Consider the following 26,143-nt stretch of genomic DNA (forward strand, 5'->3'; position numbering starts at 1 on the left):
TCAGATAAGAGGGGGTGGGTATGAGGGAGTGATTCATACAGCTGATGGCAAAGTTACTTAAGTACATCCATGCTATTTTCAAATTACCTGCTGTGCCTAGTCTGGAAACTGTTTCAGTGGATGATCAATGGTGTTATTTGCCCCTCATGTTGCAGGGTTGTTACCTTTAGACCTTCAACATATTAAAGTTATAGATCATTTGAAGTTACTCTCCTATGGCAGTGATTATATGCTGTTTGAATTTTGAATACTTTACAAGCTTTACATATAACTTTTGATGATTAATAATGAAACTAGAAAAAAAAAACGATCAGGAATTTGTTTGTCCAATTTTGCTGTCCTGAGTTGATAGGGGTTCTATGACCACGCAAACCTACGTAATGAGGATGAGCATAAAAAACAGAGTAACTGAAGTTGAGAAAAGTACACCTCTAAATTTCAATCATCCCGTAATTATTCAGATAGTTATATTCTCTCAATATCACAATGGTTCATTCACAGCTTGAATAGAAAACACTCTCTGAAACCTTCAAACTTGCTGAAACACCAAGTGGCAAACAAACAAACAACAACCCATTTAACAGTCACCTGGCAAACAAACAACAAGTGACTCTGTTCTTAAATCAAGCCAAACAAACAACTTCCTGGCAACCCATTTTAACAGTCTCCACCCTTCTAGCCGTGGAAACACCAAGTGACCCTGTTCTGAGTTCTTGACCATTTACATTGAAGTTGTCTTACCATCAAAATAAAGTAGGTTGGAATCTCAGAGAGGAAGTGAATACCTCATAGATATATCACATATGAAAATCCAAAGGTGGCTAGGCTCTTCCACCAATTTTCAGTAGGATGGTCTTTGGTGTAATATGAACTATTCTATTTTATATAGCCCATCCAGTGAGATTCCATTTGATCCCATTACATATTGGCATGAATTTCTGATAAAAGAAAGAACTAAATCCAATCAAAATAGATAGTAAATAACAAATTCGGAATTTAAAAATTAAAAGCAATAAAAAAAAAAGAATCCTATCATAAACCTATCAGATGTTTGTAAAGATTTTGTAGAGCTCCCAATTGATGTTTGGATGATGAAATCTTGATTGTGCAAGTAATTTGATATTTTTTCATACTTGGCACTACTCCAACCTCTCAAATTCCGGTCATAAGTTGAGTAATGGCCTTGATAGCTTTTGGTTTGAAGCTTAAGTAGTTCATCTACAACTCAGCATCTTAGATCTTTCACCCCCCACATCACACAGCTTAAAATTCCATTTCCTCTCTAAATAAACTCTCATACTTGGGTCATTCAAGAGAATGTACATCCATTGTTAGGATCATCCAACTTGCTTAATTTTGGCAAGTTATCTTTGCTTGAATTTCAAAACTCCCCATTTGGTTCTACACTATGTTTAAATTGTGGATGCAGGGTAAATGGAGCCTAAGCCTTACCCTTTTTCCCATAGTTTGGATCTCTCTCTTTCTGCATTTACTTGGGCTAATGCTATGTACATGGTATTTCTGTACATTGTTTTTGTATTTTGGAGTTTTATGATATTGAACAGTGTAAAGTAGGAGCCTCTGCCTGTAACTAGATAGATGTCTATTTTCTTTGTAAAATTTGCTAATAGCTAGGAGCTTAAATAATACAGATAATGGTTTCTCGATAAAAGCTTGTAGTGATGTTGCAAAATGTCTATTTTCTTTGCCTGTAACTAGATAGATGTCTATTTTCTTTGTAAAATTTGCTAATAGCTAGGAGCTTAAATAATACAGATAATGGTTTCTCGATAAAAGCTTGTAGTGATGTTGCAAAATGTGTTGATCAAATGGTTCTTACAAGGCTGTATTTGATACCTCGGTGGGGTCAAATTGAATGCTTGGTGAAACTTGTAGAAACATGAAATTGTTTCTTCTTTCTTGTGTACCATCTGAAGAGACACTTCCAGGTTATAATTAATTGTCAAGGAAAGCAGGATGAGAACCATACAAGGGGAAACAGAATAATAAGTGGGACAATGAGAGTTTTTAACATCTTAAAATGGTGGCGGTTGGTGGCTACAAACCAATGTTGTCATCGCCAACCAAGAATATCTACAGCTTATGAGTTCTCTGACAAGATTTGGATTTTGCAGGTATATGAGATATGCTAGAAAAGACACAAGATCTGCAAACGTTGATGTTATTGAGTTGGCTATTCTTCCTATGTCATGACACTTGGAATATGGATTTATCCTGGTTGCAGAATAGTTGAGAGTTATTGGAGATTTTCAAAGGCAGAAGCTGCAGATGTTGATGGTATTGAGTTGGCTATTCTTCCTATGGCATGACACTTAAAAGTAAGTAGGAATATGGATTACTCTTGGTTGCAGAATGGTTGAGAGTTTTTGGAGCTTTTCAAAGGCAGAAGCTGCAGATAAGATGCTCAAAAAGACCAATCGACCCAGCATTTACCAAACAACAAAGTGGAATTAAAGGAGGTAGGTTGTTATGCATGGCAATTGAGCTAGTTGGTGCAAACTTTGGTTTTCTTTTTCCTTGTTAGCTATTTATTGGAAACAATTGTTATTGATAAAAGGGGTCTTCACCAATGTCTATAGTTTCTTACCTTCTCTAAGATAAAAACAATTGCCAGACCTTCAAATCTCTCAGATATTTAGGCTGAGAGTGAATCTTGAGATGGTTAAGGTAGAAAGAATAAATTTCATTCAGCAGCAACGGTAATGGAACAAAGAGTTAAATCTCCAACCAGAACTATAATATCATTGTGGTCTGAAGAGGTCCATCTTTGGTCTTTATTTTTTTTGGTTGTTTTGCGTCGTTGTTTCTACGTATATCCGCGAGAAATGTCAAAAGCTAAGAAAACAATTTGGATTTATTGTTGTTTTTTCTTATTGTTCTTTTTAATTAATTGATAGTTTTATTTATAGAGATAATGACAATGGTATTTTGAACATATCTGTTCCCTTTTGTTACAGATCTTTAGGTTTCTTACCAAATACCAACTGGGTTTCATTAATTATTTTTGAAAAACAAGGGCTATTCAGCCATTGTAATATTTGCACTATCTTTAGGGCTTTAAGCGAACTGAATATTTTGAAAAGTTTGTGAAACTGTGAAGCATATATTTTACTTCTTATTAAACAAAACAACCAACGATCTTGTAGTTGAACTGTTGAGGTGATTGGCATGCCTGATCCCTCCATTTGAGACCGAGAGTTCAAGTCTGCTTCAATTTGTTAAAATTTAAAACATTGCATGATCTTCTACCAAAGAATTTTTTTTTTCTTTTCAAATTTTCATTGTTGGTTTGTCCTTATTTATTTGGGGATCGCAAGGAAGAACTGCTCCATGGACGGTCCCAACAGATGTGATCCCTTCGCCCGGGCTGAGTTGAAGATAAGCTTTGGTTCAGCTGTTCTGGTTCAGTTGCAGAAATAAAATAAGCTTTATTTCTTAACAAATAGCTTAATTGTCCAAAGAAACCAGAATTCGAACAATCTTGACAAGGCGTTTTGCATAAGGTATTCAAAGAGGCCGAAGTGAACAGCCCTTCAACTGGCTGATCGACAGCCAATTTGGCTCTCCAGATTTTTCACAAAACATAGGGTCTGTCTGTCTAGTTCATGGTCAAGATCGGAATTGGAATTGAAATCTACAAGAATCAGAATCAGAATCACCTATTCTGGATACATGTTTGGTTTAGACAATAATTGGGATTGGATTCCGATTGTTACTATTTGGTTCAATTAAAAGTCAGAATTAGAATTGGTAAAAAAAATTCAGTTTTGCCCCTATTCACAGTGGCAACTAGACCTATTCATGGGCCAGGTAACATGATGGGCTGGCCTGGCTTGGCCCGATTTATATTGGGCTTGGATAGGATTTCAAGCTAGCAGGCTCAGGCTCGGGCTCGAGCCCAAGTTTCGGGTTTTATATAAGGGCCAACCTCGGGTTCAAGAGTCAAGACCTAGGCCTGATGGTCGAGCTGGGCTCAGGCCTAAGTATATTCTGTTAATACAAAGACAAAAGTCTGGCCCGAACTTGGCCCGGACTAGCCCATGAACAGGTCAAGTGGCAACGATATAGATTTAGAAGAAGAAGAAGAAGAAGAAGAAGAAGAAGAAGAAGAAGAAGAAGGGGTGGATTCCAAGCTTTGTTTGGCTAGACAAAGATTTGGAAGAAGAGGTGGAGGAAGAAGAAATGAGGGGGAGGAAGAATAGAAATCTACTGAAACTTGAAGGAATGAATAAAAACATCACAGTTTCAATAAGGGCTCAATATATTTGTAAAATATATCTATGTATTTCAGGCATCCAACCATATAAATCTACTGAAACTTGAAGGAATGAATAAAAAACAGCAGAAGAAAACACAAGTTTTCCTTGTTAGTTGAAAATCTAATGCTCAAATCGACTTAGATATATATTAAAAAAGTTCAATTTCAAATGTTATTTTTCTCATAAAGAGCTGTAGGAGTTTTCTCTTTAGATCATATTTCTTGCATGGTATTAAGGCTGTGTTTGGTTGCAATGCAAAAAAATTAAACCATGGCAGTGCAAATGATTTGAGTGTAAATTCTGATCTATTTTTGTTACAAATTTTATCTTATATTGTTTGATTGTAGTACAAATGAAGTAAATTAAGGCTGTGTTTGGTTTCTGTGCAATTTTATTTCTACTAGTACAAATACATGGGAGTGCAAATGAAAAAAAATGCAAATTCTCATTCAATTTTGTTTTGGGTTTTACTTTGTTCTGCTTCATGTCTTAATTTACTTCATTTGTAATGCAATTAAACATAATAAGCTAAATTTTGAAACAAAAATAGGTCAGAATTTACACTTAAATCATTTGCACTGCCACAATACATCAGTGCAAATTTATTTGCATTGCAACCAAACACAGCCTAAGATATGAAGCTGAATAAAGTAAAACCCAAAACCAAATTAAATAAGAATTTGCATTTTTTTCATTTGCACTCCCATGCATTTGTACTAGTGCAAATAAAATTGCACTACAATCAAACGTAGCTTAACGAGTATCGACCTACTTACACAAACCAATATGTACCTAGCCATACAGTTTCATTGACACCAAAACAAGGTCATTTTCACCCAATCCGATGACATATTGACATTGCATTAAGCATTTTTCCCTTTTTGCTGGTTATTAGTTTGTTTTCAGGCCTTTTCTTTTTTCGGATTTTGAGAAGAGGGAAAGTTGGTTAATGGGATTTTGGTTCCTATTGAACAAGATACCTATATTCCTTTTTCAGATTTATGTGGGGTTCATGAAAATTTCATTTCTCCTAGGTATACACATCTACTAGGTGGGTAACTCTCACCTGAGGGAAAGTTGTCAACACTTGATGGAACAAAATTGCACATTTTAATAATGGTTTTTTATGGCTAAAATAGTCATTATCTTATTTACCTAGAAAATAAAATAAAATGGATAAATGCACTTAACCGTATAAATATGTTATATGGGTAAGTGTATTTACCCAAATAAATGACTTCTGGAAATATAAATGGGACCTTCAACTTGAACCATGTATACCAGACACTTGTGTGATGCTAGCATGTAGAAGTTCTGATCTGAGGTCGAGGAGGTATGTCGTTGTGATACTAGTAATAACACAGAATACTATCAGAACTGGTGAGGCTGAAAGCAAAGAGACAAATGCAAACTATGTTAAAGAAAGGCTCATGAACATCAAATTAGGGGTGTCAATGGACCAGTTTTGGGTTGGACTCCATCTAAATCAAAATCAATTTGGATGGATTGAACGGGCCAACGAGACATATTGAATTTGGACGGACTGGATAAACCAATATGACATATTGGATTGGACCTGGTCCGTCCATAATGAATTTATATTGGATTGAGCCAATATCTGGTCCATTGATAGAAGATAATAACATAGGTGTAAATGGACCAGGTTTGAGTTGAAACCAATCTAAATTAATAGGAATTTGAACAGATTGGACAGTCTTTGGACCGATCTAGAATGGTCCAAAGTATTCATTGGACTGGATTGGACCAGATCCATTTGTAATGGACTCACATTGGACTGGATCGGATTGGACCAAATCCAGTCCAATTGACATCCCTACATCAAACCAGGTTTTACTAGGACCCCAAGATAGAAAGAATAGAAGATATATATTGTGGTAAGGATTACAAATGAAGAGTTTCTTTGTCAAAGTGATGAATGGACATCAAATCCCCTCCTGGGGAAGCTGGGCTGGGATCCCCACTTTGTCGGTCTCTATTTTTAGAAAAGTTTGTTGAATGTTGCACTGCTAATTTTAATTTGGATCTATTTTAAATTGCAGATTAATACCTTATACTTTGGGGTTAGTCTCACTTAATACCTAAAGTTCAAAACATGCCACTGTAATATAGTTGAATTACCAAGAAGTGTCAATTTAGTATTTATCATTAACAATTTGTCAGTTATTTGTATCATGTAACAACATGCTTGACTTAATTTTTTAAAAAATGTAAAGACTACCCTTTTTAATATTTTTGAGATCATTTTACCTTGATTTTCTTCGCTAGCAACGACAAGAATTACTTGTCTTCTCTGGCAAGAATGGTGGTCTAAATCCTTCTTCTTCAGCAACGGCATTGTCTTCTCCAACGCTTTTTCATGTAACTTCTCTAACGAAAAACACTGGTTCTTTGAGAGAAAGGTTAGGGCATAAAGTAAACAGTAGTGCCCAATTGCAATGAAAAGGGATTTAAACATAACGCCGATTAACAATTTTGGACTAAACTAACAGATTTCAAGAATTTAGGTACTACAGTGGCACATTTTAAAATTTAAGTACTAAATCAAATTAACCCCAAAAATGAAAGTACAGAGTACTAATTTACAATTTACCTAAAATAAAATGCAATGCAAATTAAGAGAATGAATTATTATACTTTTATTTCCTAACGTTGCAAACCCAAGGATCTCGATCGGTATAGAATAACAACTGGCTCTATCATTCATCCATTTAACTCATAAGCCTGATAAGAATGTTTTATGAGAACTTAATTTATATTTTATGTTTATAGTAGCAGCCTGCTGTTGTGGTATTATTTAATTTCTTTTCCCCTATTTTCTTATTTTGAGCTGGACCAATGCCAAATTTGAGGGTTGAAGTTTTTCTACCAACAACTTAAAGCTTTAATTTCTACCACTTCTTAACCGATGCATCAAGATATGCAAGAATACACTAATATAAGGTTTCTTAAAATATTTAAAACTTTAAAAAATAATGGGTGAGGATCCTCTCAAATCTATAAAATTAAAAAAAATAAAATAAAAAAGGTACCAATCATATCATCAACACGCACCGATATCCACTTGAGGGTATTGAACATATCGATATTTTAATCCTTACCAATCAGGGCTAAGAAAAATAAAGTATTAAATAATTAAATTCCCACATCCTGTAAATCAAAGAATTTAGTGTTAATTACCTGGATTCAAACCTTTTTTCTTGGTAAACCTATGTATACCAAGCTAACACTCAGGGTTTGAGCCTAATATTATACCTGTTCCTGCTTTGCAATTCAGGGTGTTCATTAGGAAACAACATTCAAAAGGCTAGAGTTTTTCAAAACCCACCCACCAATTATCCTTCACTGTGTTATGAGCCAAATCATATATACATTTCCCCCTTAAACTTACAGCTAGGGGTGTTCACGGTTCGGTTAACCGAACCGTGGGGTTTTTTTGAACTGAACCGACTTGATCAATTTTTTAAAAATCTAAATTGAAATTGAATTGAAATAACCAGTTAATCGGTGGACCGGTTAACCGTGATTCGGTTTTTTGGTTTTTTTTTTTTGCACTCAAAATTAAGATAAAAAAGGGAAAAAATTACCTGGCTTGAGAGGTGGCGGAGCTGCGGAGATAAGAGATGAGAGAAACAGCGACAGAGCCCGGGAGGTGGCGGTCCTGGCGGAGTTGAAGCGGTGACTGGCGTCTTGCTTGGTTGTTGTAGGGGTGAGCAAAAAAAACCGGAGTTGAGGCGGCGACTGGTGTCTTGATGGTTGGTGCGACGGAGACGGAGATGATAGGTGACAAAGAGAGAAAGGGGCACAGGTAAGCATCGAAGCAAGAGGAGAATTGGCTACTATGTGAGACTTGAGAGGCCATCGGTTGGAGGACACGCCAAAGGAAAACTAGGAAGGCGAAGAGAGTCGAGGAGGAAAAAGTGAAGAATCACAAGAGAGACTAAGAAAGAGAAAGCCTACTACCTATTACGGCTTAGATTTACAAGAGGGAAAACTTGAAAGAGGAAAAAGTGAGAAGGTGCCAGGTAGAGACAGACGCACACGTGTTTGTTTATTGGATATTTGGATTTTAAAATTAACAAATTTATATGGAGAGGTAAGGTACTAAGGTTAAGCTTTTACTTTTTCTTGGACTTGTTTGAAAATTGAAAAGGCGCCAGGCTAACCCGGCGCACCAGACAGTAGGCGAACAGAGTAACAGACACGCAACAGTAAGGTTATTCAATTTTAAAAATAAAAATAAAAATATAATATATAATATATAATACCCTATATACATTATATATACATTGGTCAGATCGGTGAACCACCGGTTTTTGTACAAGGTTAACCGAAACCGAACTGAAATTTTCGGTTTTTTAAGAATATCAAACTGAAACCAAACTGATTGGTTCGGTTAACCGATTTTTCGGTTCGGTTTTTTTCAGCCAGTTCGGTTTTTCGGTTTTTTTGCTCACCCCTACTTACAGCCAAGGTTCAAAGTATCGACATGTATCAGCCTGTATCGGCCGATACGTATCGTTCCGGGACCCCTCCGATACGCCCCTACAGTGGGTGTATCAGAGGTCTGACCGGTTTAAGGGGTAGAGGAGACCTAAACCCCCCCCTGAACCGATTGCAAAAAAAAATTAATAAAAATATGTATCGATTTACCGACGTATCAGGCATTATCGATATTTTGAACCTTGCTTACAGCTTAAGGGTTTAAGGGTTTAGAAAATGGAAAACCACTTTTTGTTGGAATGTTATCTACTTGCCCAAACAAATAATAAAATATAATGAATAAAAGTTAATAAAGGATTACCAACAAATTGTCAGCTTTCCTTTGTAGCAACGAAGTTTTATATAATTCATTGACAAGAGTTGGTTATGTCCATTCCAAGACATGCAAGAACCATGACCCCTGTCATTCTCAGAGTGTGATGACCCAGAAGAGGAGGAACAATTTCATTAAACCATTTCTTCTCTTTAAGCTAAACCTTCATTCAAGCTCAATTATCATGTATTAGTTCTTAATTAAGCTGAATTTGAATTCATTCAACAAATAAAGAATTGGCTCAACCAAAGAAGATTAGCTATGAAGTAGTTAAGTCCAAGAAATATCGATCGATGTTGACTGTGAGGAAGGTGGTGCACATGTGCCTGATGATCGTAGTGACGACATCCATGATCAATATATCATCATCGTCATCACAACTGCCACCTTTTCCATCCCCTAGTCTGTCATTCGACCTAGGAGATGGGCTGAATCATCAAGGAGAAGAATGGCCATCCGTCCTCCCAAACTTGCGAGGAGCAGATCAGTTTCATGGTGAATCTTTAGGGGAAGATGACTATGGCGTTGCAGATCCTACACCTGTTCTGTATCATAGTGGTGGTGGTGCTCCTATTCCCCATTAATAAGTATTATTTCTTCTTCTTTTTCCTGGAATAGATATTTATTACAGTTCTTCACTGGATGACAAACAATAACAGTGATAATATTAATGTTGAAGGCTACTACTTACATCCATTATTTTCAGTCTTTCAATGTATACATGCTGTATTAAGATGGAAGAATAACTAGATTGACAATGAAACATTGAAATCAACTTGGCTTCTTTTCCTTTCTGGAGGTTGATCAAAGTTTTTTATGTCCTACGGAAGGCAAATCAGACGATGACTTGATTAATGCTCAATTGTGTTTTATCTTCTGGACCCTCCCTCCCCTTAAGAGCACTTGTATCATGTAGTGTATTTTGGTCATTGGGTTGGATTTCTCCTCCTGGTGATTCTCCCCTCCAAAACAAATCAAGCTCTTCCAATATGAAATTATAGGTTTTCTATCCAATGAGGATATCTAGGGATGGCAATTTTCCCATCCACGACGGGAACCCGACTTTCCCAATCCGATGGGGTCAAGGATGGGGGATTGAGGTCCCCGCCCCACCCCCGATCCTGATTATGTATGTATATATATATATATTAAAAAAATACTGTTATGTAAAAAAAAATTCATGGATTTGGGTCCCCATTAAGGATAGGGGATGGAGGACAAATTTTATTCCTGGTGGGAATTGAAAATGGGGATGGGGGTTAATTTCAGAATGGGTGTTGGGGACAGAGAATATGATCCCCACTCCGTTGCCATTCCTAAGGACATCCAGTGAAGCTTTGTGCCGTAAGGCCTAGATTAAAATGTCCACATGGGAACCGACAAAGCGTGTTGTTCGAATGATCGAATCATAGACTATGAATCAGAGTCTCGTGTAGATTAAGGTTGTATTTTGTATCATTGCTGTTTTTACTAGAAAAGTTTTGGGCTTATCAATATAAATTTTTGAGAAATTGTCTTGTTATATCATATGATAACTTCCGTTTGAAAAATATGGTATCTAAGTTTAATACAAAAAAAAATGAATTTTTTTGTACGTAAACAGTGACCTATTTTTATCAAATATTTATATTGATAAACCCCAAATATTTTTAATAGCAGCAATCATACCAAACACAACCTAAGATGTAATGTTGTGAAGTTGTTGTAGGCATAGACAGCAAGTAAAAAGACCTACTATCGATCAATAAGGTTTCACTGATAAAACAGCAACTCATGCCTTTGAAAGAAAAGGCTTCCTTGCCCACTATTTTATTTATAACCAGAGATCTTGCCTCCCCCAGGCAGATGGAGTAAATGTAGACAGTGATGGTAGATATTCTGGCTCTTGCAGTTCTATCGTCCTTGATCTCAAAATGCTGCATTTTAGTGAATGACAATGAATGAACACCACCTATTCCTTTCATAGGTGGTGGTGTTTCCATGTATGCCTTAACACACAACCCACTGTTACTCTAATATCAATATTTTATTTATTTTTTCATTTATAAAGTAGGGGTGATCATGGGCCGGGCCTGGGCTAGGCTTTGCACTTATGATTAGGGTTATAGCTTAGGCCTGGGCCCAGCCCGGCCCAGGGTTCCAGGCCTGAAACATTTCTGGGCCAATGTCTTATATATATATATATATATATATATATATATATATATATATATATATATATATATATATATATAAAACATTACATATCTATAATATTTTATGTTAAATGACATAACATGCATATAAACTTATTTTATACATTATATAATATAAAATATTACATATAGTACAAATTATACTTGTTATGTTATAATATTTATATATAAAATATATAATATAATGTAAAATAACTTGTATACATATGTATACATTATACACAAAATATGTAAATTTAAATATATGCGGGCCAGGCCGGGTTTGAAGTATTAAGCTCAAGTCTGGCCCTAAAATTTGTGAGCCTGGGCCCAGGCCGGGCCTGAACACAAAACCCAGGCCCAAGCCCAGAATTTACGGACCGGGCTTGTGCGGGCTGAAATGATCACCCCTATTATATAGCCCATAATTCATGAACCAAAAAATTAGAGGTTTTTTCTTTCTTTCCTATTTTCACTCTTCATCTTTTCCTCATCCTCTCTTCTTTCCCTAAACCCTAATTTACCTGGTTTTCTTCTATACAAATGTTCAAAGTAACCTGAACACTTCATAGAAAGGATCAACATACTCCAAACACTAAAATAGACATTTGTCACTGGATAAGTCTTCATTCTATTTTGGATACTAGTAGATTTCAACAATATAAGTTAAACGGTTTGATTATTTCAATCCGATTTTCCCCTGTTTTGGCAGATGGCAAATAATTACTATGTGTGTTTTTTTTGGTAGAAAGGATAATCCATTAAGAACAATGAATTATCATATGATTGTGTTAAGACTTTTAAAGCTACGTGACTTGGGTAGAAATTGAAGCATATATACTCTAAGAAAGACTTTGTAATGGAAATTGTTGTTGTTCACAAGACTTGAATTTCTTGGATTGAATCCCTTTCACATTAGCACTCCCTCCCCAGGAGGCGTTTACTTGAGCAACTGGTTACTGGGCATGATTAATATATCTATCTATCTATCTATCTATCTATTTAAGTAAACAGATTAAGTAGAGACGCAAGTTGGACATGAGGTCATGGCTTCCGGTATGGAAAGAAAACAAGTGGGTTAGAGTTTTGGGAAGAAAGACGATCAGAAAGAGGAAGAGCCAAAAACAAATAAGAAAATCACTGAGCTTTATTTCGCTCCATCTATAAGTACATACTTCCATTTTTTCATGGTGGATGTTCAAGCCACCTCACTTAACATTCAAAAATTTTCAACAAAAAACAGGAGGCATGGTTGAGTCATCCACCGTAAAAAAGTGAAAGTACATACTTCCAGGATTGAGCAAAAATTTTTGGGATAAGTAGACTCGGTCCACCTCAGAAATCTGAAATTACAGGGGGTTCTGTTAAGTATTACACACATGGAAAGATCAGGACCTATGCAAAGAACACATGGCGGTCATTCATTGGGTTTACAGCAGATCTGTCTTCCCATGGCCCATGGCAGTTAAATTAAAACGATTGAGGAATCAGGACGTAGAAATCTGGAAGATTGACAGAGTCAGTCTCTTCTGGATACATTTCTTCGTGATGTTTCCACTGTTGAAACTTGAAACCAAGTATTTGAAAGTTTATTTGCGAAGTCATTTATTTTTTAGGGTAAATTGCTGAAATCTCCCTTGATGGTTGGTAATTTCAATCAATACGCTTGAACATTTTTACACAGTAGTAAGTAGATGCCCTTTGTTAGAATTTTCTAATGAGAGGTACGAAAATGTTTAAAATACCCATAGAATAAATATTAACGCAGATTTCTACAGAAAAATCAATTTCAGAAAAAAAAAAAAGAGATTAGGGTTTGGGGTAATAATTGATATGAAAAAAAATTAAAAAAATAAACATTTTAGTCAAAAGTCTGCATAGGTAATTTGGATATTTTCTTGCTTCATTTTAATAAAAAGGGTCTACTTGCAACTGTATTAAAAAGTTTAGGGAAGGTGATTGTTATTACCAAACTTTAAGGGAGGTTTCAGCAAAAGTTTCAATTGGCTTGTTACAAATGATGTAAATGGGCATTACATAGATATGCTTCTATTCATTTGTATCGAGATGTGTATTGGCCGGTATCGCTTGTATTGGCCGATTCCACCCTTAAAAGGGTCAATACTTGATACACATGATACCTCGGATCTCTCTATCCTCTATAAAAATGCAATATACTGATTCAAACTCAAGTCTCCTAAAGCAAATCAATCCTTCACTACAATTTTAAACCACTAGACCATACTTCATCTTGTGATAATAAATGAAATAAAACAAATATTATTATCCTTTGTGTCTACATGCAATTTAAATAAAAAAAACATATGTTTATATTTAATAACTCTAACTATTCAAAACAATATTCAAAAATAGCATTTTAAAATATTAAAATGACATTTTAATATAAATAAAATATTAATAATAGAACAATTATTTTAATACTTAAAATTATAAATTTGCACATGACATGCATCTTAAAATTTGTATATGTTTTTACAAATTATTAATTAATATTTAATTTACATTAATAAGTAATAACAACATATTATTTGCCAAAAATAAAAGTCTTGAAAAATATAATATTCAATTGGATCTATCAAATCCACTAATCTATATTTATTTCAAAAAATGATTTTTATCTCATATAATTTATAGAAATAAAAATATTAATAATGCAATAAATATTTTAGTAATTAAAATTATGATTTTGTATACGATATGTATCTTAGAAATTTTAACAAATTTGATATACCAAATATTATATTTTTATAAATTTTTAATGGGAAAATTCCCAATTAGTACCTTATACTTTGGTGGCAAGGTTACAGGGCGATACGCCGATAAGGTGTATTGGCTTGTATCGGTAATCTTTTTTTTTGTTTGTTTTTTTATTTTTTTCGAATCTAGTTCAAAGGAGCCGATTTAAGGTCGATCTACCCCTTGAACCACTTATCGACCCGAAATATCCCCTATAGAAATGTATCGGAAAGGCTCTGATACAATGCATATCAATACTTTGAACATTGACTTTGGGTCTAGTGCCACTTTGGTCCCTAAACTTTAAAATGCAACAATTCAGTACCCCAACTTTCAAACTGTCAATCTAATACCTGTCGTTAACCAGCCATTAAGTGGCATTTGAAAAGACACAGACCCATCGAGTGTCATCTAATTTTCTTTATCAACCATCCAAACGTTGACAAAAAATGAACAATTCCTAATCCTTGCCTCTTCTATTCTAGCGACCCCAACTTCCTTGAATAGAAGAGGCAAGAATTTGAGAATGTTCATTTTTTGTCAACGTTTGGATGTTAAAGAAAATTAGATGACACTCAAAGGACATTTTTATCTTTTCAAATGCCACATAATGGCTGATTAACAACAAATACTAGATTGACACATTTTAAGTTTGGATACTAAAATTGTTGCATTTTAAAATTTGGGGACCAAAGTAGCACCAATCCCAAAGTACAAGTATTAATCAGAAATTTTCCCGTTATTAATTGACATTTTAATTTGCATTTGAGAATTTAATATTTATTTGATATTTTGTTAATGTTAAAAAATTAAAATAAAAAAAATAATTGATACAATAATTAAAATATAATAAGTGCATATATTTAGTGTCTTGGCCTCTTAATTGATGCATTATAAATAAAATTATTTGATATCTACACATCCCAATATATTAATTGTAATATATTTCATATATACCATTAAAATATACATTTTTATGTATTTATAAACCATTTCCAAAGAGTATTTGTATCCGTATTCAAGTTGTCTTACTTGTAATATTATCATATTATGATATCTAAGGGTTTGTTTCATTGGTGGGAATAAGTATCTGGAATCTAAATCGAAATAGTCCATTTTGATTCCAACCATTTGGTTGGGCGGAATTGAAATCCCATTCCCATTCCTGATGAAATAACATTCCCCCATTTGAGGGAATGGCCATTCCCTCCCATGAGAATCCATTCAACTGATTCCCGTTCTGATCCAGATTCCAATTCCAATTCTGATTCCGAATCAGAATGGAAACCAAACGACCCTAGCCCTATTATTTCAATTTAACAAAAAAAATGTAAATTTAATGTCAAATTACAGGTAAAAAATGCATCTGTCATACTGTCAATTATGTACTGAAAAACTGGAAAGGAGTGCAGGGAGAGGGAGCTAATATAATGTTATACATGGCAAACAAGGAACAAGCCATTCAAAAATATACTCTAAATAATTCTGCCAAATTCAGGGAATTCATATCCATGCTAAAACAAAATTCAAGGTATTCCTCAATGGTACACTCCATGTACCCCAAAAAAACTAGTGAACTGATGGAAATGCTGCAACCAACAAAATCATCAATTTTGTACACAGTTCCACCCGTAATGCACAAAACTTGAGATGACACGTGCATTTTGAGAAAACCATGCCTATCCTCGACATGAAAGTAAATCACAAATAATAAATAGACTTCCATTCGTTTAGTTGCATCAAGTTCTAAGCCCATCAATCCCACATTTACCTAATTCAACAATAGAAATAGAGAACAAAATCAAGTTAGTTTTTAGTGTAGTAATATTTCCATACCATAATCCATAATTGAAAAAAAATGAAAAGAAAAGCATCAATCTGAGAAATGATTAGGATAAAGTTCCTTTCATTTTATCACGAGGCATCATCCTAAAATAACACCTACAATTTCCATCTAGTCCCAAACCGCGGCCACAATTCATACATTGTATTTTATGCTTGAAAGGTTAGGGAAGATGAAAGCAACCAAACATTTAAGCTGCGTTTGGAAATGATGCAAATGGAGTATAAATCCCGGTTCAGGGCAAATTTGCACTCTGGTTCATTTTTGTATGTGTTTGGCAACATTTCATTAATGCATTAACAAATGACAGACCAACGCATATTTACAGTGATAATAAGATGTAAAAGTACATCAATAAAAAAAAGTAAATTTGCATTCAAGTGGGCTTTTGATAAAAAAAAAAAACATATGCTTTATTGGAATTCATGTTTGCATCTATTACAACTAAAAGTCTGTTTGGTAAGAAGGTAAATTTGTCAGTGCAAAACTAACCCAATTTTACAATTTATATGAACCGTTTTACACTCTACATATTTGCATTCACACTTATTTGCATCGTTTCCAAATGCAGCCTTAAGAAAATGAACAAACATATTTAATTTGTGATCCAAAAGGCAAGCGCAGAAAACAAGTACAGCACTACTCCCACTGCCCATTTACTTGCGCATTAGAAACTATTAACAATGATGATGGCAATGGTTATTACAAATTAATGGTAAGGGCTCTAGATTCCAGATTCTGGGTTTCTTTAAGACATTTTGTATAGCTAGTCACTTGGGGAAACTCAAACACAAGGTAGTGTATAGGACCAAAATTGAGTACTAGGGAAATGAACATGTGGCCAATCCAGAGGATGCCCAATCCAATGGATGGTTTGAATTGGCAATTGGCACATTGTTCTTCAATGTAGCAGAAACAGATCAATCTGTCTTGAGAAAAATCCAAATCGACCTAATTAGGCTACATAATTCCTAATAATAACAAACCAACAAGTAACTACAATCAAGGGGGAAGAACTTCATATTCTCTTCCAAGACTAGATTCAAGAATGTAGCATCTAGGATTCAATATAAAAAATAATTCCAAGAAGCAAGGCCATCTCCAACCTAACTTCCAAAAATGAAGTAGGATTTTCAATTAAATAGATCAAATCATTAGAGACACTTACATTATATGGATGGAACATGGAGTGGATACAGCTACAACCTTCTGTGCACGCTGCGCCTCACATTTGTACAGCCCTTTCATTTCTTTCTTCACTCGCCGTGCTTCTCGCCTCTCCTCTTTCACAGCAGCCTGCATGTAAGCAGCTTACAGTCAACCATGACAGCCTTAACAGAATGACACTCATAAAACCTAACTGGAAAAGGAGTTGAGAAAGGAGAGATGATCCTCTCACTTATCATAACTGGCTTTGGCCTTTTTTTTTGATATTTTAATGCATCACACTAATAACTTTCAATGTAGGTGATCACAGGCAGCGGGACTGGTATCCACATCTCCGCTGGGACTACCCAACTAACGTACTAATTGAGCCACCACTCAGTTGGTCACTGGCTTTTGACCTTTCCCAAATAGTTGATCCAGTCTCTAGTTCCCCTTCAGCCCATGTCGTTTACAGCAATACATTTATCCTTCTTGAGACTTGGCTTTCACCAAGTATTCGTTTTGCTAGAATGAGACTACCATGAGCAAAGGACTTGGCAGCAGTAGAAGAAGCTTCCTGCCAATTACTAGCCTTACACAACCTTCCATCTATGCTTTCTGAGCAAAGCTTGGCATGGGTAGACTTGAGTATAGTCTAGAAAGGCTAACAGTACTTACCTTCCGTTCTTTCTTTTCCTCTTTTGACTCTTGACCGTGTGGTTTCCTCCTCCGCATGTCAGTCCTCGAGCTAGCCACTTCCTTCATTTTCTCTGAAACAACTTTTTTGCTATGGGGCAAAAACTCAACTGGAAGTTTCTCCTTCCCTCGAAGAGAAATCACATTGCCGCTACTACTCAATGCTCTGGAGAAAGTTTCAGACAATTTCTTCTTTCTAGTGTTCTCTGGTGCAACTATTTTCCCAGGGTGGTTATCGAGATTTGAATACGTAGAAACAATAGTCTCGCAGTCCCATACTTCAGATTCATCACTACTTTCCTGCAGCACAACCACATCCTCATTATTTTGGTTTTCATTGCTATATATTTCAGCATACTCAGCACATCGACGAATGACATCAGCTGCTGAATCGAGTACTTCTTTGCTTGGTACTTCGTTCCCACACAAGAAATCTGCAGGGGCTTTGTATTTGTCATCAAGTTCCAATTCATCCATTGCGTGATTCCTAAGGGCATCATTAAGTTTTTCTGCAAGACATTCGCCCTCTGCATCCATAGAACCATTATCATTGTAATCACTGTCCGTGCCATATTCTTGTTGCTCAAACTGTAACACACAAAATGCAAGGAGATTTTTACGTAAATAAAAAACCAACGGTAGAAATAGGAAATCATCACTTTTTGATAATTAAATAAATAGGAAATCATCATTGGTAAGTTATAAAGTTAGTTCTGTAATAAAATAGAATAGGAAAAATGATAGATAGAAAGGCAGGCACATTTCAGGTAACCAACCTTTTAACTCCTAAGTAGAGATTCTGACACATTACATACAAGAGAGTGCAAGTGAAATGTATTTTCTGATATGAACTCTTTAAATATCTTGTCCTTTTAACTAGTAGTATGAGTTCAAAATGTTGGTTTTGGTGAAAAAGTAGACCACTAAACAATAAGAAATATATCAAAAAATTACAAGAAGATTTATTGTAAAAATATTACAAATATTAATCTATAGAAATATCTAATGATATTTTTTGAAGCTATAAAAACACACTCTTTTATATAATTATAACATTATAAAGTGATAAAAAGGATGCTTTTGAAATGATTAGCTCATTTCATGGACTCTTCCTCCACTTAGAAATTTAAGGGCTTAAAAAAGTATCGTGGATACAAAAGTGCCTGACTGCCTTCTGATAATATTTTAGTTTAAAACAATTTTATTATTTCTTAATTAATAGAAAGTAATGATTTACATATACTTATCCTATTATATTGTTTATCCTATTACAAGAATTTAAAACATTGGTTATATTTAGTTAAACTGTGGATAATCAAAATATTTTACAAAGGAAACCAAGAAGAAAAGAATTATCTATAATGCTAAACTCAGAAAAGAAATAATAATTTTAAGAGAAAAAGTCAGATTAAAACAAATTATTTGAATCATATCCATGTATATGTAAAATGAAAACTTTAAATTGCTATAATTAAAAGTAAAACTTATTGTAAATGATGTAAAAGATATTAAAGCACTTGGGAATATATCAAAATATAATCCAGCAAATAATTCATGTCAATACGTATGGAAATGGAAAAAAAAATCATGAAAATATCAAGAAATATTTGGATTTTTAAACCATGGATATTAGTGGTATGTCTTATGTTTACACTCAAAGGAAAGCGGTGGGACCTATTAAGAAAAACATTATTTTATGAGATTATTACAAGAGAACATTGTCCAGAAAATAAACAGCTGTCTAATCAAATTGATGAAGCAAAAAATTACTCCCAACACTCAGAATCCAAAGAATGACAGTGATTTGGTGCTCTTAAAATATTGTAAGCATAAATACATAATACGCATTGCAAACATAATTCAGGGCAATAAAATAAAAAAATCGCATCATTGTTACCACGAGACAAATAATTGAGCAAGTGCAAGATTTTTTTGATAAGCAACAACGAATTGATGTTTTATTAACAAAAGGAAGCTATCCTGCTGTTTCAAAAGCATTTCATCAAACCAGTCCCAATTTTCTAATAGTCCTAGATGCTTCTTCCCATAAGATCAGCCAATTTATAACCCACTTGGCAGTCTCCTTCAACCCACAATTCTGTCCAGCCTTCTGATAAAGAAAATTTTAAGCCTTGAAATAGGGCAAACAGCTCTGCTCAAATTGAACTACCCACACCAATAATTCTGAAAAGCTTGATAAGATATTTCCTCCATCATTCTTTATAATTTCAATACCTAAATTGCCTAGATTACCTAAGCCGCAGCCATCAAAGTTTAATTTTCGTTTTCCTAACTCCATTTTATAAGAAATAAAAATCTTATTAAAAAGGAGAAAAGCAGATTGCTACGATCTGAGGTGATGAGGCATCACCAAGATCCAAGGATTGAAATATCAATACGATACGTCCGATACGGGGCGTATTGTATTAGTATCGGTAGCATCCGGCATGGGATACGCTACAACTGGAGGTATATCCTACCAGTCATGCGTATCGGACCGATATAGATACTCCACGTCGCCACACGCAAGACACGAATGTTTGTGCTCATGCTTTTTAGTTTTTACTAAAAACAACGCTGAGGTGATTTGAACCTGGGTCGATAACAATCACACGCCTAACGCACTCACTCTTAAGCCACAAAGCTATCCCACCACTTGTATTAATATGTAAAATAAAATAAGTTTTATTGTTATTGTCAAAACGCAATCCAAATAAATATTAAATATTTATGTTTAACAACTCCAACTAAGAATTAAAAAAATAATATTCAAAATTAGCATTTTATAAAATGATTGAATAAATAATATATCAAATCCACATTTGTTTCAAAAGATTATTTAAATTTCAAGAAATTTATATAAATATAATATTAATAATAGAATAAATATTTTAGTACTTAAAATTTATAAATTTACACGACTTAGTCTACTAATATACATCAGTATCAAAAAAAGATTTTTAAATTTAGAAAAATTATAAAAATAAAAATATGAGTAATAGAATAATTATTTTAGTACTTAAAATTTATAAATTTGCACAGAATATGCATTTTAAAATTTTTAATTAATATTTTAATTTACATTAAATTACAACATATTTTATTATTTACAAAAATAAAAATTGTTTACAAATTATTCAAGAATATAATATTAAATTGAATCTATCAAATCTACTAATCTACATTTATATAAAATAAGATTTCTAATTTTATAAATTTATAGAAATAAAAATGTTAATAATGAAATAATGATTTTAGTAGTTAAAAATTGTGAATTTGCATATGATATGTATCCTAGAAATTTTAATATATTTGATATAATTTAGGTTGAGATTATATATTTCATAAATTATTAATTGATATTTTAATTTACATTTGATAATTTAATATTTAGTTGACTTCTTTGTTAATGTAAAAATGTAAAAATAGTAAAACAGAAAATAGCTGATATAATAATTAAAATATAATAGGAGCATATGTTTTGCATTTTGGATTCTTGATTGAAACATCATCAATAAAATTGTTTGGTATCTATGCATCCTATTATATTAATTGTAATATATTCTTTCATGTACATCATTAAAATATACATTTTATATGTATTTATACATTCTTTGTTCTTATTTCACCTTAAATTTAATATTATTAATATATTTATGCAATTTTTATATGCTTTCCTATCGTATCCAAGTGTTTCCATATTTTTCGTCTGTATCCATGCGTTTCCAAAGCGTATTCGTATCCATATTCGTATCTATATCCGTATCTAAGTTGTCTAGTACGATACCCGATACTGATACTTTAATCCTTGCCAACATCACTCAAGCAAAGAAATACCCCACTCCACTACAAACAACCCTGGTAACCCACAAAAAAAACCAACAAAATAAAGAAATAAGAAAATGCCCCCATGCCCTCTTTCCCCTCCAGAAGTCACAAATATCATTAAGAAGCCCCCCGCACAACTCAACCCAAGACAAAAACCTTGCACACCCATGACCCATTATCAATACAAAGTGATCCTATCTGGCCAATCTTACCAACCAATTACTACTCCAAATTACCATTACACATTCAATCTGCCCCTTCCAAACCCCAAAGTCCTCAAGCCTTATCCGAACTCACCTCACATTTTCATTCTATATGTTGGCCCCTTCTAAATCTACAATAACCAGCCCATCCAAGCTCAAAAATTCCTCTACTGTTCTGTTGCTCCTCCTATAATGTCTTCCCTTCACTTTTTCTCCAGCTTGTCAAATACTCTTCTGGTTGCTTCCATTCCCCCTATATACAACATGCCCAATACTTCTCCCATCTCCAACTCTCTATCAACCACCTCACTCAACTCTACCTTTTTTATTCACTTTCCTAACCTCATATTTACACACCTGTTCTTCACTTGCCTCAGATTTATCCTTAGTTACTTCCATATCCTCCTCCCCTCCAGCCTGACATCTAACACTGATTCCCTTTTCCTTTCTAAGTGAAGAATCATCACTGACCTCTATTTGTGTCCCTGACTCCTCATCATCTTTCTCTCTATTAAAGAAGGATCTTTCCCCCGTATTCTTGAGGACACACAATGCATGGCTTAGCTTCCTTCTCATCATTTTTTTCGATCAACAAGCTTCTTCTCATCTTTGTTCATGTATGCTACTACTTTCACAATTCAACTGCCATTCTTTGATGTCTTTCTCTTGTAAACACTCTTAAACTTATCACATGGTCTAGCTCCATATAAGCTACCTTTTAAAAAGGAAAACACCTTAGTGATGTAAATTAAACTGACTCTTTGAATTTCCAATTCTTCTTCCACTATTGTTCTCGTTTTTCTTTTTATATGTTTCTATATAATAAATAGTGTCCAGTGTCTCTGCATCATTATGCTTCAAAATCGCTCCTTGAGCTTCATTTCTATGCCTCAAATCAACCCCCAATCTGCCTACAAAAGCTATGCTCCACTCAATCAGCACAGTTTTCTGTCTTTAATCCCATATCTGTCTGCCATCCACTTGATAAGTCATCTACTTCTAGTACTGTTCTCCTTTTCTTTTTCAGATGTTACAACAGAATTAATGCCCAGTGTCTTTGCATCTTTATACTTCAAAGTAGCCCCTTGAGCTTCACTACTACAACCCAAGTCAACCCCCAACCTGCCAATGAAAGCTATTCTCCACCCAATCAGCATCTTCTTGCCATCTTTTGACCGAGAATTCTACAAGACTACAACTGTCTGTCATCCCCTTAATAAGCTATTGGGAGGTCCAATAAACTTTCTAAGAATACCAAATTGGAATGCCTGAAAGTAGATGGGACAAGCTTTGCACATGGAGATGCCTTGTGTCCAGAACACATGTTCCATAAAATAATTTAAGTAGGATTCACATTACAAGACTGAGTTAAAGACTAATTTTAAGCTTTCCAACTATGTGCTTGTGATTTTCTTCATGGGTCTTATTCTATTTTTATAACTTGTCTTTGTGGTTTTTTAAATGTTTAAGGCTTTTAATAGTTCAATACCAACTTAGTTCTGTTTTATGTTGACATTTTTCTAACAGCTTGAAAGATCGGCCAGAACGCCAGTAACTCTGAAATTTATATCCCTTGTTCCTATGATGAATAATTTTCTTATCAGTATTTCCATGAAGAATAAATCATTTATTTCTGATTTTAGTTCTTGTTTTTTCCTCGCAAAAATAAGATCTAAGCATTAAGGCTTCCATGTCACACATTGAAATATTCCAGCACCTAACCTCATGAGTCACCTCTGCCTTGTAAAATCTGATCTTAAAAAGTCCATAGTGGCTTAAAAAATCTGTAAGAGCATAATATGCAATCTAATCTTATATTTATGCAACATTTAGTGCCAAGAAAACAAGTGGAGTAAATTTCACTTGGCTCACTTATAACTCTAAAACAGCACAAAAAATAATGAAACAAACACATTAAATTTAGAGCTCAACATAGCAACCAAGAAGAAGGTATTATGAGAATTTCTTGCTCTAACTGGATAAAAAACAAATATTGAGACAGAGAACAAAATTGACACTTCAGAAAATCAAACACCTCATTCTGATAAACATGTATTAACAAGTTCTCTATTGTGGAGGACTGGAGGAGGTTCTCACCACATCAAATTGCTCATCCAAAAGGCGTCGAATTCTAGGTTTCTCACTGCCACACTCCTTGCTTGCTTCCTGATTGTGACTCTTTGGTTCATCCCAACTGACAGAGTCAAGTCCCTGTTCTTTAGAAGCATAATTTGCAGATCTGTTAAGCTCTCTTTTGATTACTTCAGGTTGCTCAGTAAAGTTTACATTTTTATCTACAAGTACATTTTCCCCTTCCTCAGGTAGGTTTGCTTGAACTACAAAATCCTCTTCCAAGTCCTCCATGTCTGAGCCAAATCGAGATAAATCATCATCAAGCAAAGCAGCTACTTCATGATCAACAGCCTTCTGGATCCTCACACCAACAGTCCTTGATGCAACTTGATAGATTGAATTCTCATTTGAGTCTTCATCAACTTTTGGAATATGTACTCTTGAAGCATCATAGGCCTGAAATAAAAAATAAAAATAAAAGAATTTACAAATAGCTCAACCCCCTCCCAATCAGCCTGATATTTAAACTTAGATAAGAACAGGATTGATTGCAGTAATCCAACATCACAAACCTTTACATCCAGTGGGAGCTGATCAAGCTTTGCCTTGCTGTTGTGGTAATAAGAGGAACCACCACCAGTGTTTCTAATCTCCCGCAAATGAATAAGATAATTATAACCATCATCAGGAAGCCCTAACTCCAAAATTTCCCTTCTAGCATGATCTGGTAGAGGGGCCACACCTCTGCCTCGCATTCGAGTTTGGTTTCTAGGATTCTCAACTTCATCATCTTCGTCATCTCCAGGTGCATCAGCAAAAATTGAGTTGGGATCATCAAGAAAATTTGTTTCATCAGGATAACCAGGAGAAACATCACCAGCCACATAATCAGTGTCTTCATCCAAGAACCCATGAACAGAGTATGGATTGTTGTCAACCCTAACAAAGACTCGATCACTAGCCAGACCCCCATGATAATTGGGGTCTGATGTGTCCCTCGCAAGTAACTGAAATGTTGCAGACTTCTTCTTGTCAATGAACTTCTTCTTTCCCATTTATAATCTGGCAATGGTATTGGTCATAATTAGAGCTTAGCAATAGAGAACATCCCTAAAACTTTGTCCATATCAATGTCCCATTAAAGAATAAAATAATTTTGATGGATGAAGAAACATAATATAACAAAACTGAATACAAATTTAAAAAAAAAAAGAAAAAGAAAAAGAAAAAGCTTAGTAACGGTACTACCATATAGTGATGCATAAGTGGATTTAGAGTCAGTGGTTAGTGGCAATATTATGTATTAGTGGATTTAGGGTGTTATTAGCTATTTCCACTAGCCCATTGACTATATGTCCCACATTAAAATCAAGTACTATGCAATCGGATTTGATTGGCAATTCAGAATGACAGAATCAAAGAACAATTGATTGATAATTCATGTAATACAAGGAAGAATTGATTCAAATTACATCAGAAATTCAGAACCAAACCATATAAAATGTTCAATTTAAATTATTTGGAATTTTGGATTCGAAAAACTAAACAGGAAATCTGAGGTCGCAACTAAGTGGCTAACCTTGAATGAGATGTCGAAGCTGATACAAGAAGTAACCTAGAACAGCTGTGAGATACCGAGCGTCAAATGTTTCAGATGTTTGATTCAAAAATTTCCAATCCTGCATTTACAAGAGAAAAGAGACACTGAGTGGTTAAGAAGGGACGTACCTGGTAGTAAATGAGCGGCGCCCTGAGGTTGGTGTCCTCGTGGCGGTGCACCAGTGCCTGTGGCTGCGGCGGGCGGTGGCTGCGGCGGGCGGTGGCTGCGGGAGATGGGAAGGTTGAAGCGAAAGAGGAGAGGTTAGTAGAAGAAAACCTAAAGTGGGATAGGTAAACCGTAAACGGAGTAGCAGAGATTGAAAAGGTTTTTGGTGGCAGTTTCGTAATATTTCACAATATTTTTTGTCCTTTCGCATTTAATGCTGTCATTGGTTGCGGTGCAAATTTATTTGTATTAGTACAAATGCATGAGAGTGCAAATGTAAAAAATGCAAATTCTTGTTTAATTTTGTTTTAGATTTTACTTCATTTGTGCCACAATCAAACAAAATAAGCTAAAATTTAAAATAAAAATAAGTCCGAATTTACACTCAAATCATTTGCACTACCATAGTTCTGCATCAGTATAAATTTATTTACATTGCAACCAAACACAGCCTAGGCTCAATTTGGAAGGAGTACATTACAAGAGTGCAAGGCCTATGTATTTGTATTTATACAAGAGTGCAAAGCCTATGTATAGTGCAAAT

The 26,143-nt window shown here is 34.5% G+C and overlaps 1 protein-coding gene across 2 annotated transcripts; it reads right to left on the reverse strand.

Annotated features, from left to right (window-relative positions):
• Positions 1-15,360: 15,360 nt before the first annotated feature.
• LOC104602038 (Low temperature viability protein) lies at positions 15,361-25,823 on the reverse strand. 2 transcript variants are annotated; one of them, XM_010265585.3, is made up of 7 exons: positions 25,563-25,823; positions 25,414-25,458; positions 24,407-24,896; positions 23,859-24,290; positions 17,713-18,318; positions 17,057-17,184; positions 15,361-15,816 (listed from the first exon to the last, which is right to left on the reverse strand). In XM_010265585.3, the coding sequence occupies exons 3-7, from the start codon at positions 24,887-24,889 to the stop codon at positions 15,813-15,815; spliced, it is 1,653 nt and encodes a 550-aa protein (XP_010263887.1). In that variant the 5' UTR covers positions 24,890-24,896; positions 25,414-25,458; positions 25,563-25,823; the 3' UTR covers positions 15,361-15,812. The 2 variants fall into 2 exon arrangements, with proteins under 2 accessions (XP_010263887.1, XP_088746272.1); XM_088890146.1 differs by lacking the exon at positions 15,361-15,816 and having other exon boundaries at positions 17,053-17,184.
• Positions 25,824-26,143: the final 320 nt, after the last annotated feature.

Source organism: Nelumbo nucifera, chromosome 6 (assembly GCF_055504915.1).
Source record: "Nelumbo nucifera cultivar China Antique chromosome 6, China Antique-T2T, whole genome shotgun sequence".
Classification (NCBI taxonomy): domain Eukaryota; kingdom Viridiplantae; phylum Streptophyta; class Magnoliopsida; order Proteales; family Nelumbonaceae; genus Nelumbo; species Nelumbo nucifera.

Bases quoted from the DNA above. Each gene is read 5' to 3' on its own strand.
- LOC104602038 (XM_010265585.3), bottom strand. From the start codon at position 24,889: ATGGGAAAGAAGAAGTTCATTGACAAGAAGAAGTCTGCAACATTTCAG. The intron at 24,291-24,406 runs GTTTGTGATGTT...TTTTTATTTCAG, and splicing joins AGCTCCCACTGGATGTAAAG to GCCTATGATGCTTCAAGAGT. The intron at 17,185-17,712 runs GTAAGTACTGTT...GCTTACATGCAG, and splicing joins AGGAAAAGAAAGAACGGAAG to GCTGCTGTGAAAGAGGAGAG.